Below are 17,337 nucleotides of genomic sequence, written 5' to 3'. Positions count from 1 at the left end.
AAGCAGCAGGCCCAGACATTTCACTGTCTCCTTGGCTAAGAATGTGTAAGACACTTACCTCCCTCTCAGAGTAGAAAAACAGGTCTTCATGGAGTTCTCCATCTGTCAATGCAATGATGACGCTTGCCGTTCTGTAACCTAAATACACAAACTTCTTTAGTCCCTTGGTTTTGAGCTGCATTTGTTAAACTAGCCTAGAAAACATCCTGCTAGTGACCTGTTAGCACACTTGAAGACCAGAAACGGCGGATGTCAAGCCCATGTCCTTACCACCATGTCCTTACCTCCCTTCAGCCACCCAGTTTTCAGAAGACATGAATTTCTGCACACTTTTGTCACTCAGGCACCTGCCTTCAACACCAATTTTATACCACACTCCTTTGATGTGCCAGTGATTTTTTAATTGACAGCCATTCACCGCTATTTCAGAGTGCAGCCATCAAAAAACCCCAACACTAATGTGTTTCTAGTTATTTCTTGGCATTTTTTCCAGAGATTTTTTTTACAGCTTGTGATAAAAAGCTCAGCTGGGATTTAAACTGATATAGCAGGAAAATGGCCTAAAATCTTCAACCTTCCTATGTATCATTTCAGCAACATCATTAAACCTTGCAGTCTTCCCCTTGTACTGATTATAGCTTCGGTTTGCCAAGTTTGTATTAGTTTTGAGGAATGGCCAAATAGAACTCATTTCTATTTCTGACAACAGAATTGCTACAGATCTGAAGGGCTCCATAGGTACCTTTTGCACAAATGCTGCTATGGAAAAAGTAAGGGCTCAATATGTCAAGGCATGTTAAGCAGTAAATGTTCAATTGCTCCAGCCCTCCAGGGCTTTTTCATGCCGTTACGAGTAGCTGTGCCTTTAACAAGCTCTTGCTGAGGACACAAAATCCAAACAATCAGTGCAGAACAGAGATGTGATGTGTAATTTGCTCGGTGCCACTGAGAAATTCCCAATATTAAATAAGGTGGTAATAATGCAATGAGAAAGTCAAGTGCTTGACAAACAATAAGCAACAAGCAGGATTATTTGTGTTGCAGATGCCAAAGTCAAGTGCCCAGGATCTTTCTGTCGGAATAAAGTGAGTGTTTCTTGTACAAATTTAAGAGCCCAAGCGACCTCCGGAGATGTCTCTTCCTCCATTGACTACTCTGGAGCCTTAAAGCTCCACCCGTTCTTTTTCCTTTTCATGAAAATACTACCCTGAGCAGCACTGTATTCCTGTAAGAATAGGAGCCACCCCCCACCTTTCCCATGGTGAAGCTGCATTTCAAATCTATTAAAGTTATCAGTCAAAAAGAAAAACAATAAAACATTCAATGGATCAAGAAAGTCTCTCACCGTGAACATTTTCATAGTAAATCTGTTCACTTGCCTGAAATGAAATCAGAAGATTATTAGCAATAAATGAATAATAATACTTCATAGGCACCTACACATGCACCAGAAAGAAAGAGAAGGTGACAGTGAGGATGTCGTGTTTGCAGCCTGCACGTGGCCTCTGTTTTCAGAGGTACCTCCTTCACAGAACCAGTTCCTTGCCTATGGTTTGGATTGTGTTACTCCAAGGTCTTCTCAAAAGAACAAATCAGTCACACCAACCCTAAGGCCAGAGGGCAACAATAATCTAGTTTTCCACTATTCTGCTGTCTGCAAATCACATTCACCTTCCTCCTCAAGAAACATCCTATGTCCTTTGATAAATATTCCCTAGCACCACTAGATCAACTACTCTAATTGCAAATAAACCAAGTTAAGAGAGATTCTTACACTTCTGTCTCCCACTTGGTCTGTGCACAAGCATCTTCTGCAGGGTAGAAGCACAAACGCTTCAGTGTGTGCCAATTCCAAATTGGAAATGAGGCCACCCTGGACATATTTGGGTTATGACTTTCATTTCTGCTCTGAATTTATATTTGGGGGTTTTTTGGACTTCTGCAAAGTTTCTGAAGTCACCAAACTCCAGGATTTAGTTTTGGACTCCTAGTTAAGAATCAGCATCTCTGTCAGGTCACCTGAATTTTGGTTGTGTTCATGTGCATTTTCAACAGGCAGACAGTTCCACAATCCTCCTAAACGCATGTGTGGTACAGAAGTGAGAAGGGGTTCAGGAGTTCAAGTTTAGAGAAACTCTTGAGCTTGTAAAATATACAGAAGATCAGAGCAGGCAACAACTTCTGGACAGCATTATTCGCCCACCAGTGAGGCCAGGTTAGAGCCATGGCCTCAGCCCCCACCCAGCTCTAACAAACCCACTACAGCACCCATGCAGGACTCTAGAGAGCTTTCCACCCTTCAGGAATGCGGTTCCAATATGGGGCTGGAATGCCAAAGCTGAAGGCAAAAAGATACACTGTAGGTTTTGTAGCTCCCTTGTATGAGCTCCAACACTGAATGCATACACTTCAGTGCATCTGTTGCATAAAAGGGAAATAGCCCCACTTAGCTACCAGAGAATTATTTTAGCCACATTCCTTTGTTTAACATTTCCTGAGAAGCACCCAGACACAGTTTAGAGGCACCATAGCATGCGTCTAGTTACCCTTTCAAATCCTTCATGCATGTATGTGTCGCCTCCCGGGAGGACTTTCTGCAGCTCTTCTAGACCCTGGCGTATCTGTTCTCTGAAATGAACGCAGATGCACTGTTAGATCTGAGATCAAATTTATCAGGAGCTGATATTCAGGTGAAGACGTGCATGGTAGAACCAGACACAGAGGTGGGGGGAAGGAACAAAACCAACCAAACAAGCAAACCCAAACCAACCAACCAGAAAATTAACCCAATGTTTATATAGGCTAAGGTAGTGTCTGAGTAGATACCTTTATATGGATGTGGAAAACAGAGCAGATGTGCACCCATTGTTCCCAGAGCCCAAGGAAAGCATCACAACAGCAGCATCTCTTGTGTCAATATCCATGCATTTCTTTCTAAATAAATACTTCCTGTGTAACCCTGGTCAAACCTGATGCAGAAGCAGAGCAGCTGGCTCGCACCTGGCTCCCTTGCCTCACTTACGCTTGCTGACTTGACTATACAAATGTAGTCAAACAGCCACAAAAAATGACACAATCTCAAACCATCCTGGCAACCCCAGCTGGACCTCCAGTTCCTGTTCACACTGACTTAAGGATTAAAGCCTTTCCCAATAGCTGACTATGAGTCAGGGTATCTGTTTTAATTTTTTTGGGGAATTCCAGGCACAGTGACAGATGAAGTGTGGGCTAAATGGGGTGGGCACCCATTTGTTGTTCCACTGAGTTGCAGACACCAAACTCTAGAAGCCAAGTCCAGGCCAGAAGTCTTTAATAACAAGGTACACCTCACAAAATGTTAACTAAGCGACCAGCATGAAGCCCACACCTCGTTTGTCAGTCCTCCAATAAAAACCAACAGCTCTCCAGTCAGCTGGCTTCTAGACTAATACCATATCAATATCCTGTTCCCAGTCAACATTTCTAGGACAGCTGGGTAAATATGAAATACATTTCCACATGGGAAACACTTAAGTCTCATAGTCTAGAGCCTTTACAGACTAGATTCTTTGCAATGGGGTGTGCTGCCGCAGTGGGAGACAGAGGCAGGGAACAGGTTTTTCTCTGGTACCAAGTTTGATATGGCACATTCTCTTTACACTTATTGTTGCAGTAAGTGGCAAGAGATGCTTAGGCTGGCTGGGTTTAACGACATTTTTCACAGTTGGTATGTATGTGGACTGCTCCTCAGGAAAGCGACCAGTTTCCTGTTCATTCCTCTATAGTAGCTGCTCTGGTATGCAACTTCATAGACATCCAATATGCAAAACACATGCTGACTTATACAGTCTTCACATATGTTACATATATTTTTGCTCCACGTGGCAATGAAGTTAACAGAGGAAGCAAGAGCGTTTAAAGGACCTCATCCAGTTCTCCTTGAAGTAATAGTGAATAAAAACATCCAACCTATAGATCCCCAACTTAGTCACAGTAAAAATCTACAAGGGGATGACAGGAACATGCTTCAGAAACATGGCAACCAAACTGTCATTACCAAAAAATATACACCCTTGCAATTCTTCTTAAACACTGAATGCCTATAACATACTTTCAGACCTCTGAAGAAATCACATTCATGTCTACCTTGAGAGTATGGGTATCACCTACAGCTTTCAAGTTTGTTTTTATAGGAAAAGAGTGTCTCCTATTTGTTTGCAGAAGAAACTCCCGCAGGATGTTTCAAAGGCAATAAGGCCCTTGTTCTCTGACAGAAGCCTGAAAAACAGTGGAAATCAGACTCCCGCAATGAAAGCAGTTTGAGTTAAAACCCTTATTGCTGACAGACATTTAAGAGTTAAAATTAAAGAAGCAAACTCTGCCTTAAGAGTCCTTAATACGTTCTAGCGGAATGAGTTACATACATGAAAATGGGCAGGTGATTCACACAATTAAATTGAGAAGCACAAAGAGATCACAACACTGCTCACTGTTGACTGGAAATCATTGAGCAAGGTAGATGAACGAAGCTACAACAAGGACACAAAAGCTGCTTTAAACCTCTTCTTACCTGTCTTCTGTTAACCTCATTAGAATTGTCCCTCTAGTTGAAAAAACAATGAAGGACATCCTCAGCTGAGGGCTGGAGAAGGAGAGAAAAAGAGTACATTATTCTGATGGTCCAGATCTGAGCTCACTGTATGCACAACAGCAAACACACAGGGTGCTCTGATTGCTATCTAGATTATAACTCAACAGGATGAAAGACGGGAATAAGCATGAAAAAGTGTTTTGCCCTGGGCCTTCCTAGTCAAGGCAAACCATGAAGAATCCTTCTAAAAGATGTCAATAGCACTTCCAGTGTGATCTTATGATTGCTAGAGCCAGAAAGGCTTAAGCGTGTCCTGGTATCACCATGGAGACAAAGAAAGGCTAATTATGTTTATCATAACATTCCACCCACTGGCCTGGGGGATTTTTCATCCAGCCACAAGGCATTCGGTGCCTGAGAGCTACAGACCTCAGGCGTCTCCCCGCAGACCCAAACTTCTGTATATCGGGCAGTAGCCAAACACCTCAAAAACAAGAGGATCCCTTCCCCATGAAAAATATTATTTGATCCATGGAGGTCAGACAGAAAAAAGAAAAAGCAGTCGATGTGGTGATCTGAAAACAGCATTAGGAATTCACTCTCCACAAGGTCCCCTGGTAAAGCTGCATGTGCTGCTTGACTGTGACTGAGAGCACGACTCCAGTCGCCAGCACACATATCGCCCCTCCCGGTTATCTGGAAAGCTGCACGTCTTACCTTATGAACTTGCGGGCCAAGTGTTCCACAAAATGATATATTTCATTCCAATGGTGGAGGACACTTCCTGATCTAAGGAAACAAGTATTACAGGAGATGTTAGTTTAATTTTTGCTGTTGTAGTTTTCCCAGCCTAATGTTTTGTTACACATTGCTGAGCTAGTCATTTGGTTTTATTTTAACAGTTACTGTCCGGATTCCTCCTTTAAAGAGATATTAAACTGCAAAAGACATTTTCTATTTAACTTTGGAAAGCAAGAATAATTTACACTCCATGCAAGTGTTTGAGGCTATACTCAGCAATAACATAGGCAGTTATGGTCGACCTTTAGTACGGTCTTAAACAAACCTCCTGTGGGTGAAGTCTTTCTGCACAGTATTTTAGATTATCCCACCAACTCACTTGCCATACCATTATGCAGAACTCGTAGCTCAAGTGTATTTTGAGAATAAAATGGACATTGGAATATTAAAATTGGGAAAAAAATCCCACCTAGAGTTGGAAAAGAAATGTGTCATCACTTATTTAATTCATTGACTACAATTAAAAGTACTTATAAGGGGAAATAACCATTCCAGCTTTGAGAGCAACTTCAGTGACCCACAGCCTGAGGAAGAAAAAGTGAACATTTGAGAAGACACTTTTTTCACTTCACAGAAGGAAAAGGCATCTGACCTGACTCGGTTCTACCTTAGATCTGAGAACGCAAATGAAGAGCCATGAATAGATTCACCTAAGCACTGCACGCCTGGTACCGCCAACCCCAGCTTTACTGCAAAGAGCACCACATCACCTCCCTGAAGCACAGCAAGTGCATAGACCACACTGTGTAGGTCAGACAAGTTACCTTCCCTGTTCTCCCCACATCTGTTTTTCAATTCCAGCTGTTCAGTAAAACACCTGTCCTTACCCACTTGCTCCATGATACCTTAAGCCATTCTTTCTCTAGATGGTCCCGATATGTCCAAAGGCAATGAGGACCCTTGTGCAGATACAAGAGCGTATCATAGAATCATTTTGGTTGGAAGAGACCCTTAAGATCATCGAGTCCAACCATAACCTGACTCTAGCACTGTCCCATGTCCTTGAGAACCTCATCCACACCTCTGTTCAACCCTTCCAGGGATGGTGACTCCACCACTGCCCTGGGCAGCCTGTTCCACTGCTTCACAGCCCTTTCCATGTCCAATCTGAACCTCCCCTGGCACAACTTGAGGCCGTTTCCTCTCACCCTATCACTTGCTACTTGGGCAAGGAGACCAACATCCTCTATGCTACAACCTCCTTTGAGATAGTTATGGCTCATCTGGAAAAACAATGAACGCTCTGGCGCTCGTTGTACAAAGGACCTGATCTCAAAGGTACCACTTTAAAGATAACTTTATAGGCACTCCCGTTTTGTTCATGATTGTAAGGGACATATCGCAGAGGAGACTTAATCACAAGCAAATGCTAATTGTGCTTCTTGGCTCTCTTTCCTTTCAGCAGACCAGGACTTGAAATCATTACTTGTTCTCCATGGAAATGTGTATCAAAGAAGACCAAAGAAACACCAATAGCAAGGGCCTTGATAAACTAATTAAACCACACAGATGGTGGAAAAATTGATGAAAGGCAAGGTACATCAGGACTTCCTCTGAAACAAGAAATTTAACCCCAACTGCATCCAACTGCAAACTGATAGGGACACAAAGCTCAAACCCAGGTGTAAATTCCTCTCAAATGTATGGAATAACTCTGACACCTTGAATATGACAGGCACTCCAGTCCTATCAGTGCCAAGTAGTCCAAATAATTTCCAAGAACTGGCCTGGAAAATAACAATTTATTATCTTTATATAGTGAAGCATAAAAGAAATACTTGATTTTATAGCAATGGTTACATCAGTCTCCAGAAGACACACGAAGCCAAGGCTTTGTTAACAATTACTACCTCCTTCAGTGAAACGTATGTTGCTTTAGACCATATATCCACCTCTCTAAAAAAATGCACCTCACAAAAGCTCTCACTAGTCCCCACTTGGAACAGGACACTGCATTAGCCTTTAAAGGTATGATAATTTCTTCCCTTTCATTATAAACTCCTGAACAAAAGTTGATCGTCACTCAAAATTGCTATTACAGCAAGGCAGCTGGGAATGAGATCCAGAAACAGAGCACAGAAGGTATGTAGGTCGTCACCTAAAACTCCTGCCATTTTCCATGGCTCTGAGAAGTCATGTATTTTTTGAAAACAGCATTTGCTGGAATGAAGCTTGGAAACCAGTATCTCAGTTCAACAATGTGCCAGTCAATCGCACGGCCTGTTTAAATGTTTGCCATTGCAACTGTTGGTCTCCAAGTGTTTGGGCAGTTGTTTTCAGGTAAGCAGTGCTTTTTAATTCTTCACACAGACACAGCTTCAGCTTCTGCTGCATCTCTTCCCCGTTATCATCCTTGCTCCATTCTCCCACAAACAGTCTCATCTCTATACCCTCTGGAACAAAACTCCAAGCAGCTGAAGTACAGCCCTTTTTCCATTAAGCCCTCCCATACATCTAATAACACACAAAAGGAACAACCTGAGGTTCAAAAGCAGCAGAATAGCCTACAATACTTTTATTCTTTATCTCGGCCACAGGAAGCTGTAAAAGGGTCCCAAAATGAAAGCTCCTGCTTTTGCTGACCTTTGTCTTTCCTTCTAGCACAGCAGTTTCCATCTGTAGCTAGACAGCTTGCAGCCTGCTTGCAGTTATCTCTTCATCTAGTCATACCCAGGTGTCAGTGGCCATAAATGCCCAGGTATGCATTTAGGAAAAAGAAAAGTACCCCTCGAATCCATAAAAAACATCTTCTGAAACTCACTTCAGACTTCTTACAATCTTCACTATGTATAAAGTGGACAAACCAAATACAACTAAACTTTCAACAGTCAACAGAAGGTTTACAAAACCGACTTTAGTTTATAGCATTCAACTCCACAGCTTTTGGCTGTTATTTGGAAACCCCAAAGCAAAAGACACTTGTCACTTGTAAAGCCTCTCATTAGGCAGGCCACAAACTCTGAATAGAATAAGTATTTCTAAAGCCTAACTGTAAGACAAAAAAAGCCAAATTTAAAATTGTTATCTCTTCATATTCCTAAAGAGAAAGAAGATGATCAGCAAGCACTTTACAGCTGAATGGTCGACGCTATAAACTTGCAATTTAAGAAAGGGCTCATTATGAGGATGCCAAATTCTCCTGCTGGAGAAAAGCCCAATGAATGGAAATTAAGACTAAGTAAACCATTATGCCTTTGAACAAGAGAATGATACATCTGTGGTCAACTGTGCTGGCATTTTGTACATGTGAGAGAGAATCGGTGGTTGCAGACACAGAGAGCCACACTCTGGCTGAGCCCTGGCCCCCAGCAGGTGCTTTTGTCCTCCTCAATGGGACAAGATGCACCGTAACCTGAAGCTGCAGCAACTCAAACCTGCCTACGCTTTGACGTCCTTGCACTTTCCACTTCTGTCATTGCACCTTCTCAGAATACCCATGGTTTTACCTAATTCACAAACTAGAAGAAAACAGAACCAAGCCTACAAATTCCTAAACAAAGACTTCACAGCGGTTACGTGCACTGCAGCTGACAGAAGAGAGCTGATGCAGAGACTGATGTTGATCCAAGTTCTCCTTAAACTTCCATAGTTTTGGACTAACTTCAAGAAGTCCCATAACTGTCAGAGGTGGCATTGACCCAAGTTTTGCAGCATCTTTTTATTGAGCTCTTTAAACACAACACAAATGAGCCAAAAAGTGTCATCTGTCTTTTCAAATACTCCAGTTTTGAAAACACTACATAACACAAAGATGTTAGAGAGGTGACACAACTCTTTGAGGACACACTATTTTGTATCACATTTCACACAAGACAGCTCACCAAGGATACTGTCAAACATTTGAGATTACAGAGTCTGCAGAGGTCCAGTTCAGAGCAGGATAAACCTCTAAGCCCACCCCTTTTACAAAGAAATAGTTAACTTTTGACCTGTCACTGGCTAAAAATATGTACAAAGGTCTTGATGGGCAAGGATTTCACATACTAACTTAACCTCGTTGCAAAGGCCTGCCTACAGCAGACTTAGGAGTGAATTACATTCCTTCAGGCAACAAGAAAAAGACACAGCAACGCACTAATTTCTCCACCCTACCTTGCTAACATCCCTCAACCCTCACGCTCAAACAATGAAAAACTATCCTTCCATATACTTCCAACCTGCTGTCATCCAAACAAAATGCATACATTATTTTGGATTCAGGCCTGTGCTTCCAGAAAAACCATCAAGGAATCATTGACTTGGTCAATGAAGAGCAGAGATGATTTTGACTATTTCCTCACACAATTTTATCATGAGTTACTAAAGGCTTGTATTTTTGCAGATCAGAGCAGCTGAATATTATTCAGCTCTGGAAGGGTCCTGTGGTTAGCTCTGCTGGAAGGCTGACGTTTCCCACAGGAAGAGTCACCGCTACCAGAAGCGGTTCATGTAGGTCAATGTCCCTGCCAGGTGATGCAAAGTGTCTGTCAGCTGTCCACCCCACATGGTCCCTATATTCTCCTACACTCTGAGAGTAAATCTGGACTTAGTCCCACTTACATCATGGTAACTACAGCTACTAAAGCTAGGTTCAAAGAAACAACTAGTAGCCTCTCTAGAGCAGGAGTTTCACTTCAATACAACTGGTTAAAAATAGATCAGCTGTCTGGCTGACTAATGAAGGGATCACAGGAAACAGCTTGGATTACTTGCTTCATTTTGCCAAGGACCTTTGAGAGCCAAGTTTTCTTTCACACATGTAGAGGCCCTTGCATGTATACTCCGCACATGGGTATAAAACACCTACTATTTGCACACAACAGGCAAGAGCATAGGAAATAACACCTTCAACATACAGAGGATACAACAAAAGAGTACTAAAGAGAATTACTCATTGTTACTTCTTCCTCCCTTCCTGCAAGTAAATTAACCTAGGAGTTGCCTCTAAATGTTCCAGCCATGCTCGTGTGAGGTGTTTACATGCTACAGCATTAGACACCATGTCCATTAGGGAATGGGTTATAGTCTTCATTAATTAGCTGCATGGATGATATTAACATCTCACTGCTTCCTTCTTTTCCTTCTAAATGAAGGCCCTGTATCTTATCTCACAACCAGGCTGTAAGTTCTTTGGCACCATCTTCTGCCATATGTTTTGCTGCCATCACCTCTCTCTGTATTCAGGGCTCCAGCAGCATCTCAGGAACGAAAGAAAGCTTTAAAGATGAAGGATATAGCATAACCTGCTCCACCACAGTCTCTCATCAGCCTCAAAGGCTGAAATATCGGGTCCACAGCACATTGTACCCACTCCAAGCAGCTTAAACACCAAAACTCTCCTCCAAATTCCACCAGAGACCAAGGGTGTTTTCACATCAGACCCTGTTCATTTCTGCACCAGAAAAATCCCAGAAACAGGAATCTTACAACTGCCCAAGCAGGATTTTCTGTTAGATACTGTGATAACAAAACAAAAAACCAAAACCAAACAAACAAAACACACAAAAAAACAAACCAAACCAACAAAAAACACACAAAAAAACCCATGACAAAACTCTGCCCTGGAACATTAGGACAACTGGCATACTGTGATATCCAGTGTCTCAATCTTACATTTTCCCCCAGTACTTGGTAATAAAGTGTTATGTAATTCCAAGTCATTTATACTAATGGAATGTGGGAGCTACTGCAAAACGCTCAAGAGGATCAGTCAGAAAGCTTCATCCGCGAGCACTTCTGGCAACTTTCAAGTACTTTCCTGTCTCTGAAATTTATGGTCAATACAGTCAGCACCATGGCTCTGGTATGCATATTCTCCAGTATTTCCAAACCTTTGGTTCAAAATAACTATTCTTAAGAAAGTTAGGAAAATCATTTTAGCTAGTACTTTCTTACACCTCTTTGTAAATTCTTGTATTGCTTCAATATGAAGCTTTCCAAAGCTCAGCATATCCCTCTCCCACATTATCTACAATCTGAAGACCTATAAAGAGGCAAACTTAATACTGCCAGGAAGATGACACAATGATAATTAGTGATGAAAAAAGTGAGGTAGGGAGTTATCTTCAGTATAAACAGTTGAGCAATCAAAATATGCATTTGATGAACAGGAAACAAAGAAAATGTGGCTCAGAGTGGAGAAAATGAAGTTCTCTTTAAATAAGGCACTCTAGCTGTTTTCCACCTCAGTGACCACAATGAGACCTTTCAAAGGGAGCAGGCACCTTGCAGAGCCAGGTCTTTACCTGCAAGATGCTGCTCTAGAAGGTTCAGAGCTCAGGAGCAAGCGGGACAGCAGCAAAGCTCCAGCCAGGCAGCATCTCCTCCATGTTTTCATCTACAGAATTAACGCTTGCAATAAGGACTCACCAAACCCCGCTTTCACGAGCACCACAACTTTCACGCTTCGCAGGGAACCCAGAGGTGACCAGGGTGCTGCCCTTTTCCCAACCACTCTTTTAAGAAACTACAGGGTCAAGAACACAACAAAGCTGCCCTGTCAGCCACAGCAAAATTTAGAACAATTTGATTTACTGAGTACAACGGGATTATCTATCAGACCTACCAAAGAAGTGACCACAACAAAAACAAAGCTAGAGTAGTAAGGAGTTTGGCAGGTCCCTCAGGGACACAGTGACTTCTACAAAACCAAAATGCAAAGAAGATCTCCTCGGTATCAGTGCATGCCATTTCAGTTCATGCCTAGACAAAGATTTAGTTGAAAAAGAACAAAGTAGAACTGACTTACTTGTCTAGAATGAAATACAAATCAAATCCTCCATAACAGGCAGGACCACCATTCTCTCTTTTCCCACCTTGTCCGTCACAGGCTAGCAGAAAAGTTGCTAGGATGAGCCATTTGAAGCCAAATCTCAAGATGCTTTGCTTTGCAATGGCCATTCTATCCAGAAAGGAGTAAAAAAAAATCTCTTCTTCCAAGGCTCCTTTATTTTACAGCTTTCTGCAAAAAAGCCATTCAATGACCTTTAAATGTGTATATACATATATTTTATTCCTTGAAACTCCACTCGCAACAGTCGTCCTCGGGAATTGGAAGATTTTCCCCTTGTTTCGCTTGCACTTCTGTTTCTTGGTTTCAGATTTCAAGATGCACAATACTGTATTTCACTTTTTTTTTTTTAAAGGGACTTGACCCTCAGTCTCACTCCCAGCTCTGAAAGCAGCACCATTGTTTTGCAAGAGAAGGAGAAGCCTCCTAACAAATCTTGCTTTGTCACAGGCTTTGGAAAATACAGGGAGGGTTTGAGGTATTTCCCCCCCCTTAATTATTATTGTTATTATTAAGAATGGCAAGTTTTATTTTTTCTTAGCAAAAAAAGCTCAGAGAATGCCACCTTGTGGCGATAACTCAGGCTGACGAGAGTCTCTGGTTTTAAGCATCTCATTCATGCACCGAGCATAATAAAAACATAGCACAGCAGCTTTAGATGCGAACACAGAAATGGTTTGCCCACACACTGCGCTGGTGAATGAAAAACTGGACATGAGTTGGACCCCTGGGCTGCTCAGTTTTGGGCAATTTTGGAAAAGCACTTGGGCTCAGCTTCTGATCTGAGGTACAGCTCAGGCTCTGCCACAGCCTGATAAAGAAGTTTCTTGTCACTGGCTTATGACCCGTGTCTGCCTAAAGATTGAAAGCAGACTGAGAATCTCTTTCATTTGTTTCTGAGTGGCCCTGAGATGAACAAACATGCAGAGTACCTTGGGAAAACAATTGTGGCTTGAAGCTAGTGGAGGGAGAAGAAGAGGGGTGGAGGAGGAGATCAGAATCTCTGGGTAGCTGTGGATTCAGGTTGACAGGAAAACTTGGGAAAAAGCCAATGAAGGAGGGAGACATCAGATGAAGTTTAGAACCCTCCAAGATGGGGGGAGCTGCTGAAAAAGCAACACACCGTGCTTTGTGCTGTGACTCTACAGGGCTAGTCCTCTTCATATGTTCATCTTAAGAATGTGGCTTTTTGTTTATGAGCTGGCAGCATCATTATTGTGACACCGTGTGAAAATCAGCTCCATAATAGGAAGCTCAGGCGAGGCACTGGTGGGGGTGTTGAAATTTTTCTGTCCCTCACTAAAAATACTAGAAAGAAAAATATTATGAAGACTATAGCTTTGTGTGAAAGACCTGACAGTTCTTGGAGAGACTAGGTGTGCTGTATTCTTAGTGTGAAAGAGATCAGAAGTAAGGTGCTTAAATTGCATCCAACAGTCTAAGGAGTAATTAAGCTTCAAGTAATGCCCATGTCTGAATGGAATTTGCGTGTCGTGGTTGAGACGGACAAATGACATAGACCAAGTTCTTCCAGGATGAAAGTAGTAGATGCCATTTATTGCCACAAGTGCATTTTTATACAGTTTTACCAATTCATGTGTCTCTTCACTATTGGTTACAAGTTACAGCACCAACATCTCATTGGTCAATCTTTCTATCATCCATGTTATTCTTCTATCCCCTTCTCTCTCAAGGGTACATCTCCATACCTCCGGATACTCCTTTACTCCCATCCTTCTCAAGGGTAAATCTTAATATCTTGAAGGCTGATCTCTACTCCCACATTTTCTGTCAAGGATTCCACAGACCCGCTGCAGTTTCCCACATTTGCATATGTAAATGAGACGGGAAGTGGTATCAGCAGATTTTCTCGTTTTATCATCTACTCCCCTACATGTATCTGTGGCACCTTTTCTGAAATGCACAGATTGGAAGAAGCCGGTTCTGTCAGTTTGTGCTGTTGTGATAGGTGAGATGTAGCACGAGACAGCATCCTGTGGGTTTTGTGAGCACCCACTTGGGCATCCTTAGTGGTGGTTGCAACTGGCTCACAATGTCTGATGTGCAGGGTGGCTTCTATCAACATCTCACAATCATGTTCCCTAGTTTTCATGGCATTTCAGAAGCTGTTACAGCAGTCTGCATGGATAACCGAATTTTAACTAATTGCCTAGACGGACCAATATTTTTATCACAAATGTATCATCACTGTATAAGGAACTACTTCCATGTCCCTAAATTCACTGGCTGTGTTTTCAGATTGAATAATTCAGCACAGCTCTGCTTGTATCAGCAGAACTTCACCGTCTTAGGTGCTGTAGGATCACTGACTGCTTTGGGTAGCTGGTGTGCACTTTTACACTGCAACTGTCCAACATGTAACTCAAGGCTGACACCCAGTGTCCACAAGGGCCTTTTTCTTCCCTGGATTGCTCTAATTTTTCAAGGGATGTGTCAACTCCCCCGGCTCTTACCTTTATCTGGCTGCTCTGCTTTGATTTTATTTGACTCTGCTGCAACACATAAGGCTTCACTGTGTTATTTTTCTGGTGACTGGAGTTTGTTCCACTAGCTGTTTTAACAAGAGTGTTCACTCTGCATATGTATGTAACTTTTTCCTGAACAGGAATATTTCACTAAGTATACAAGTGAAAATATATTGCTTCTAATGTAGTAAATAAATAGAAAATATTATGTAGGGGGTAAATTTGAGCATAATCTAAGGCAGCCATGCAGTTACTTTTCAAGTCTTGTTTAATTGCTGCCCAGGAGCAGGGGTGCAGTCAGACAAGCTGTTGTCCCCTCTGGTTGGCGCTGTAGGAAACAGGGTTGTGTAACAGGGCTGTGCGCTCCTCAACAGCCGGCTCTCCCTGCTCAGTGCTGCATGTCTATCGCTTTTGTTTGCCTTTAATTGAACCATTTCTGAGCACTTTCCCAGACCTGGAGCACCCTTGCAGCACCTCTTAAACTCACTTGGAGCCAGACAAAATGCAGCCCAGTCTACTCAGACACATTTCTCTTCAGTGGCATCTTTCTCTCTAATTCAGATGAAGATGATCTGCCTGGTTCCCACTGACTCTGAGTTTGGAGCAAATGTTGAGGAAATCATTAGGGGCTTATGTTTTCCTTAACATTTCTGAAAAATGGGTGGCTGAGTTTGACCTCTACTTAGATGAATGCACTCACTTCAAAGTATTTTCCAAGAACCTGAGCTCAATACTCTGAGTTCTTTAATGACCAAGTCCAAACCATACACAGGTGTTCAGATTCTCAGTCCCCTGTGACTCCCAAGATGCAAATTCAGTATCTTCCTTCATAGTCTGTTCAGTTTGATCAGATATTTACTCAGCAATAATTAATCCCGTGGAGACATTAAGGTGTGTAAATCCTGAAGCAATTAAGGCTAAAGTAACAGAGATTATCTAGAAATATGCATCTAACTTTGAGCAAGGGAACATGCAAACAACTCTGACAAAGCACTGTTTGTTTAAATGAATTTTATGACCTTCTGCAGTTCGTTTTCCCTGGTTTCAAGACAAAAGGATAAGCTCACGTGGCCTGCAGGAGGGAGCAGAATCAAATATTCAGCTATACTGACTACATTTCACATAATCCTGCAGGATTTAAAAAGAAATCCCATAGGTATTGCAGGTGTATTTCTGTGGCTCTGAGAAGTTTCTTTGGTTTGTAAGCCAGCTGAAGTTTCCTTTTTGTTCATGTATGTTTGCAATAAAATGCACACACTACTACTAAAAAGTTTCCTTCTGCTCCCTGCTAGGACTGGTGTGTGCTAAGGCAGGGAAATCAGCTGCTTTGGCCTGAGATGGGCCAAAGTGAACTCTGTCTCCTCCCCAACTGCTGCAGAATAAACCTCTGGAGACGGGTGGGAGGGGAACAGAAACTGCGGGATGTTGCACGGCTGGTGTTCTGAGAGAGAGATTTGTATTCACTGGGTAACCCAGGGCATCCTGCCATCTTCGTTAGAACAGATGAAATAATCTTTAAGTTAAGGTTTTGAGCAACAGTGAACACACCTTACTACAGTTTTAGCCTCTAACGGCCTGTCACAGAAACACCCAGAAATCAACATAGGCAGGTGATAAGCTCCAAACATTCTAACCAGAACTGCTTAGTAGAGAAACCACCTAGAAATGGAATTTATCCTAAAGTATTCAGCACTCCAGCAACATTTAATAAGCTGCGCGTTCAATATACCAGTTGGACATATTATTACCATACCAGCACACAAGAAGAATGAGCCACATCATGCTGGAATGCACTCACAAAAAGAAGAGGCCTCCTTCACTCAACGGCGCCCAGAAGAAATAATTGATGGGCTGGCGTGGGTAAGGGCTCACTCAAGGATATATCCAGAAGGAAATCACTCACCAAAGAGAAAGTGAGGGCTCTCCATCCCAGGAAGGCTCCTCAGATGGCGTCCCTGATGGCAGGAGAGGGCTCTGCTGGGAGTCCTGCTGCTCCCAGAACACAACTCCAAGCGAGCTGTGGCTGCAGCCCCGTTTTATAATAAAGCCAGGTCGATCTGGCTGTGATAAGTACACGCATGGTCCAGAGGCTTCTCTGGGCCTGGGCATCTCATTGGCCGAGGAGCCGTCTGTTGTTCAGCGAGGGAGGGTCATGAATACTTCAGGGTGAAGGTCTGGGTATTCAGTTTCCTTTTGTGTGCAAACTGACCCTGTGACAGAGAATCACTGAAAAGGTTCCAGAATGACTTGTCAACACACATTATTTTAGAGAAGAGTGTTTTTGCGGTATAAAGTCCCCGTTCGCAGTCCCGCCAGCGCGGCGCAGGGCAGGGGCAGCGGCGGCGGGAGACGCTGAGGGGCCGCCGGGCCCTGAGGGGAGAAAAAGGGGCGGGACAAAAGGCGGGAAGAGGCGGCTGAGGCGGCGGCGGGGCCGGGGCTGCTGCGCCGCAGGGACCCGCAGGGCCAGCCCCGCACTTGTCGCGTTCCGCTTCATTCGCTTACAGCAGTTTAAGTATTTTTGTTCGCAAAAGACTCTTGTTAGGCGTCTTGTTGGTGTCTCGAATGAGAATATCTCTTCTTCTGCTTAAAACAAAAAAAAATTCCCTCAGAGATCAGGCTGTCTCAGCATCCTGAATGTGAGAAAAGCAGCGCAGCAGAACTGAGGAGAAAGTCCTGTGACTTTGTAATGCTAATGGGTGGCCTTTGCAATT

At 42.9% G+C, this 17,337-nt stretch overlaps 1 protein-coding gene across 2 annotated transcripts in view; it reads right to left on the bottom strand.

The window, feature by feature from the left end:
* The window catches only part of ANTXR1 (ANTXR cell adhesion molecule 1), a 101,393-nt gene extending 84,395 nt beyond the window's left edge, over nt 1–16,998 (bottom strand). Inside the window, exons 1-6 of one of the 2 annotated variants that reach the window (XM_065040687.1) lie at nt 16,530–16,998; nt 5,288–5,359; nt 4,550–4,621; nt 2,547–2,628; nt 1,346–1,379; nt 59–138 (exon numbers count right to left, since the gene is read on the bottom strand). In XM_065040687.1, coding sequence (XP_064896759.1) covers nt 59–138; nt 1,346–1,379; nt 2,547–2,628; nt 4,550–4,608 — 255 coding nt within the window. In that variant the 5' untranslated portion in view covers nt 4,609–4,621; nt 5,288–5,359; nt 16,530–16,998. Of the gene's footprint in view, nt 1–58; nt 139–1,345; nt 1,380–2,546; nt 2,629–4,549; nt 4,622–5,287; nt 5,360–12,098; nt 12,649–16,529 lie in introns of those variants that run through there. The other variant, XM_005512414.3, reaches the window with a different exon arrangement.
* Nucleotides 16,999–17,337: the final 339 nt, after the last annotated feature.

Source organism: Columba livia, chromosome 25, assembly GCF_036013475.1.
Source record: "Columba livia isolate bColLiv1 breed racing homer chromosome 25, bColLiv1.pat.W.v2, whole genome shotgun sequence".
Classification (NCBI taxonomy): domain Eukaryota; kingdom Metazoa; phylum Chordata; class Aves; order Columbiformes; family Columbidae; genus Columba; species Columba livia.
This window is presented reverse-complemented; position numbering and strand designations above follow the sequence as displayed.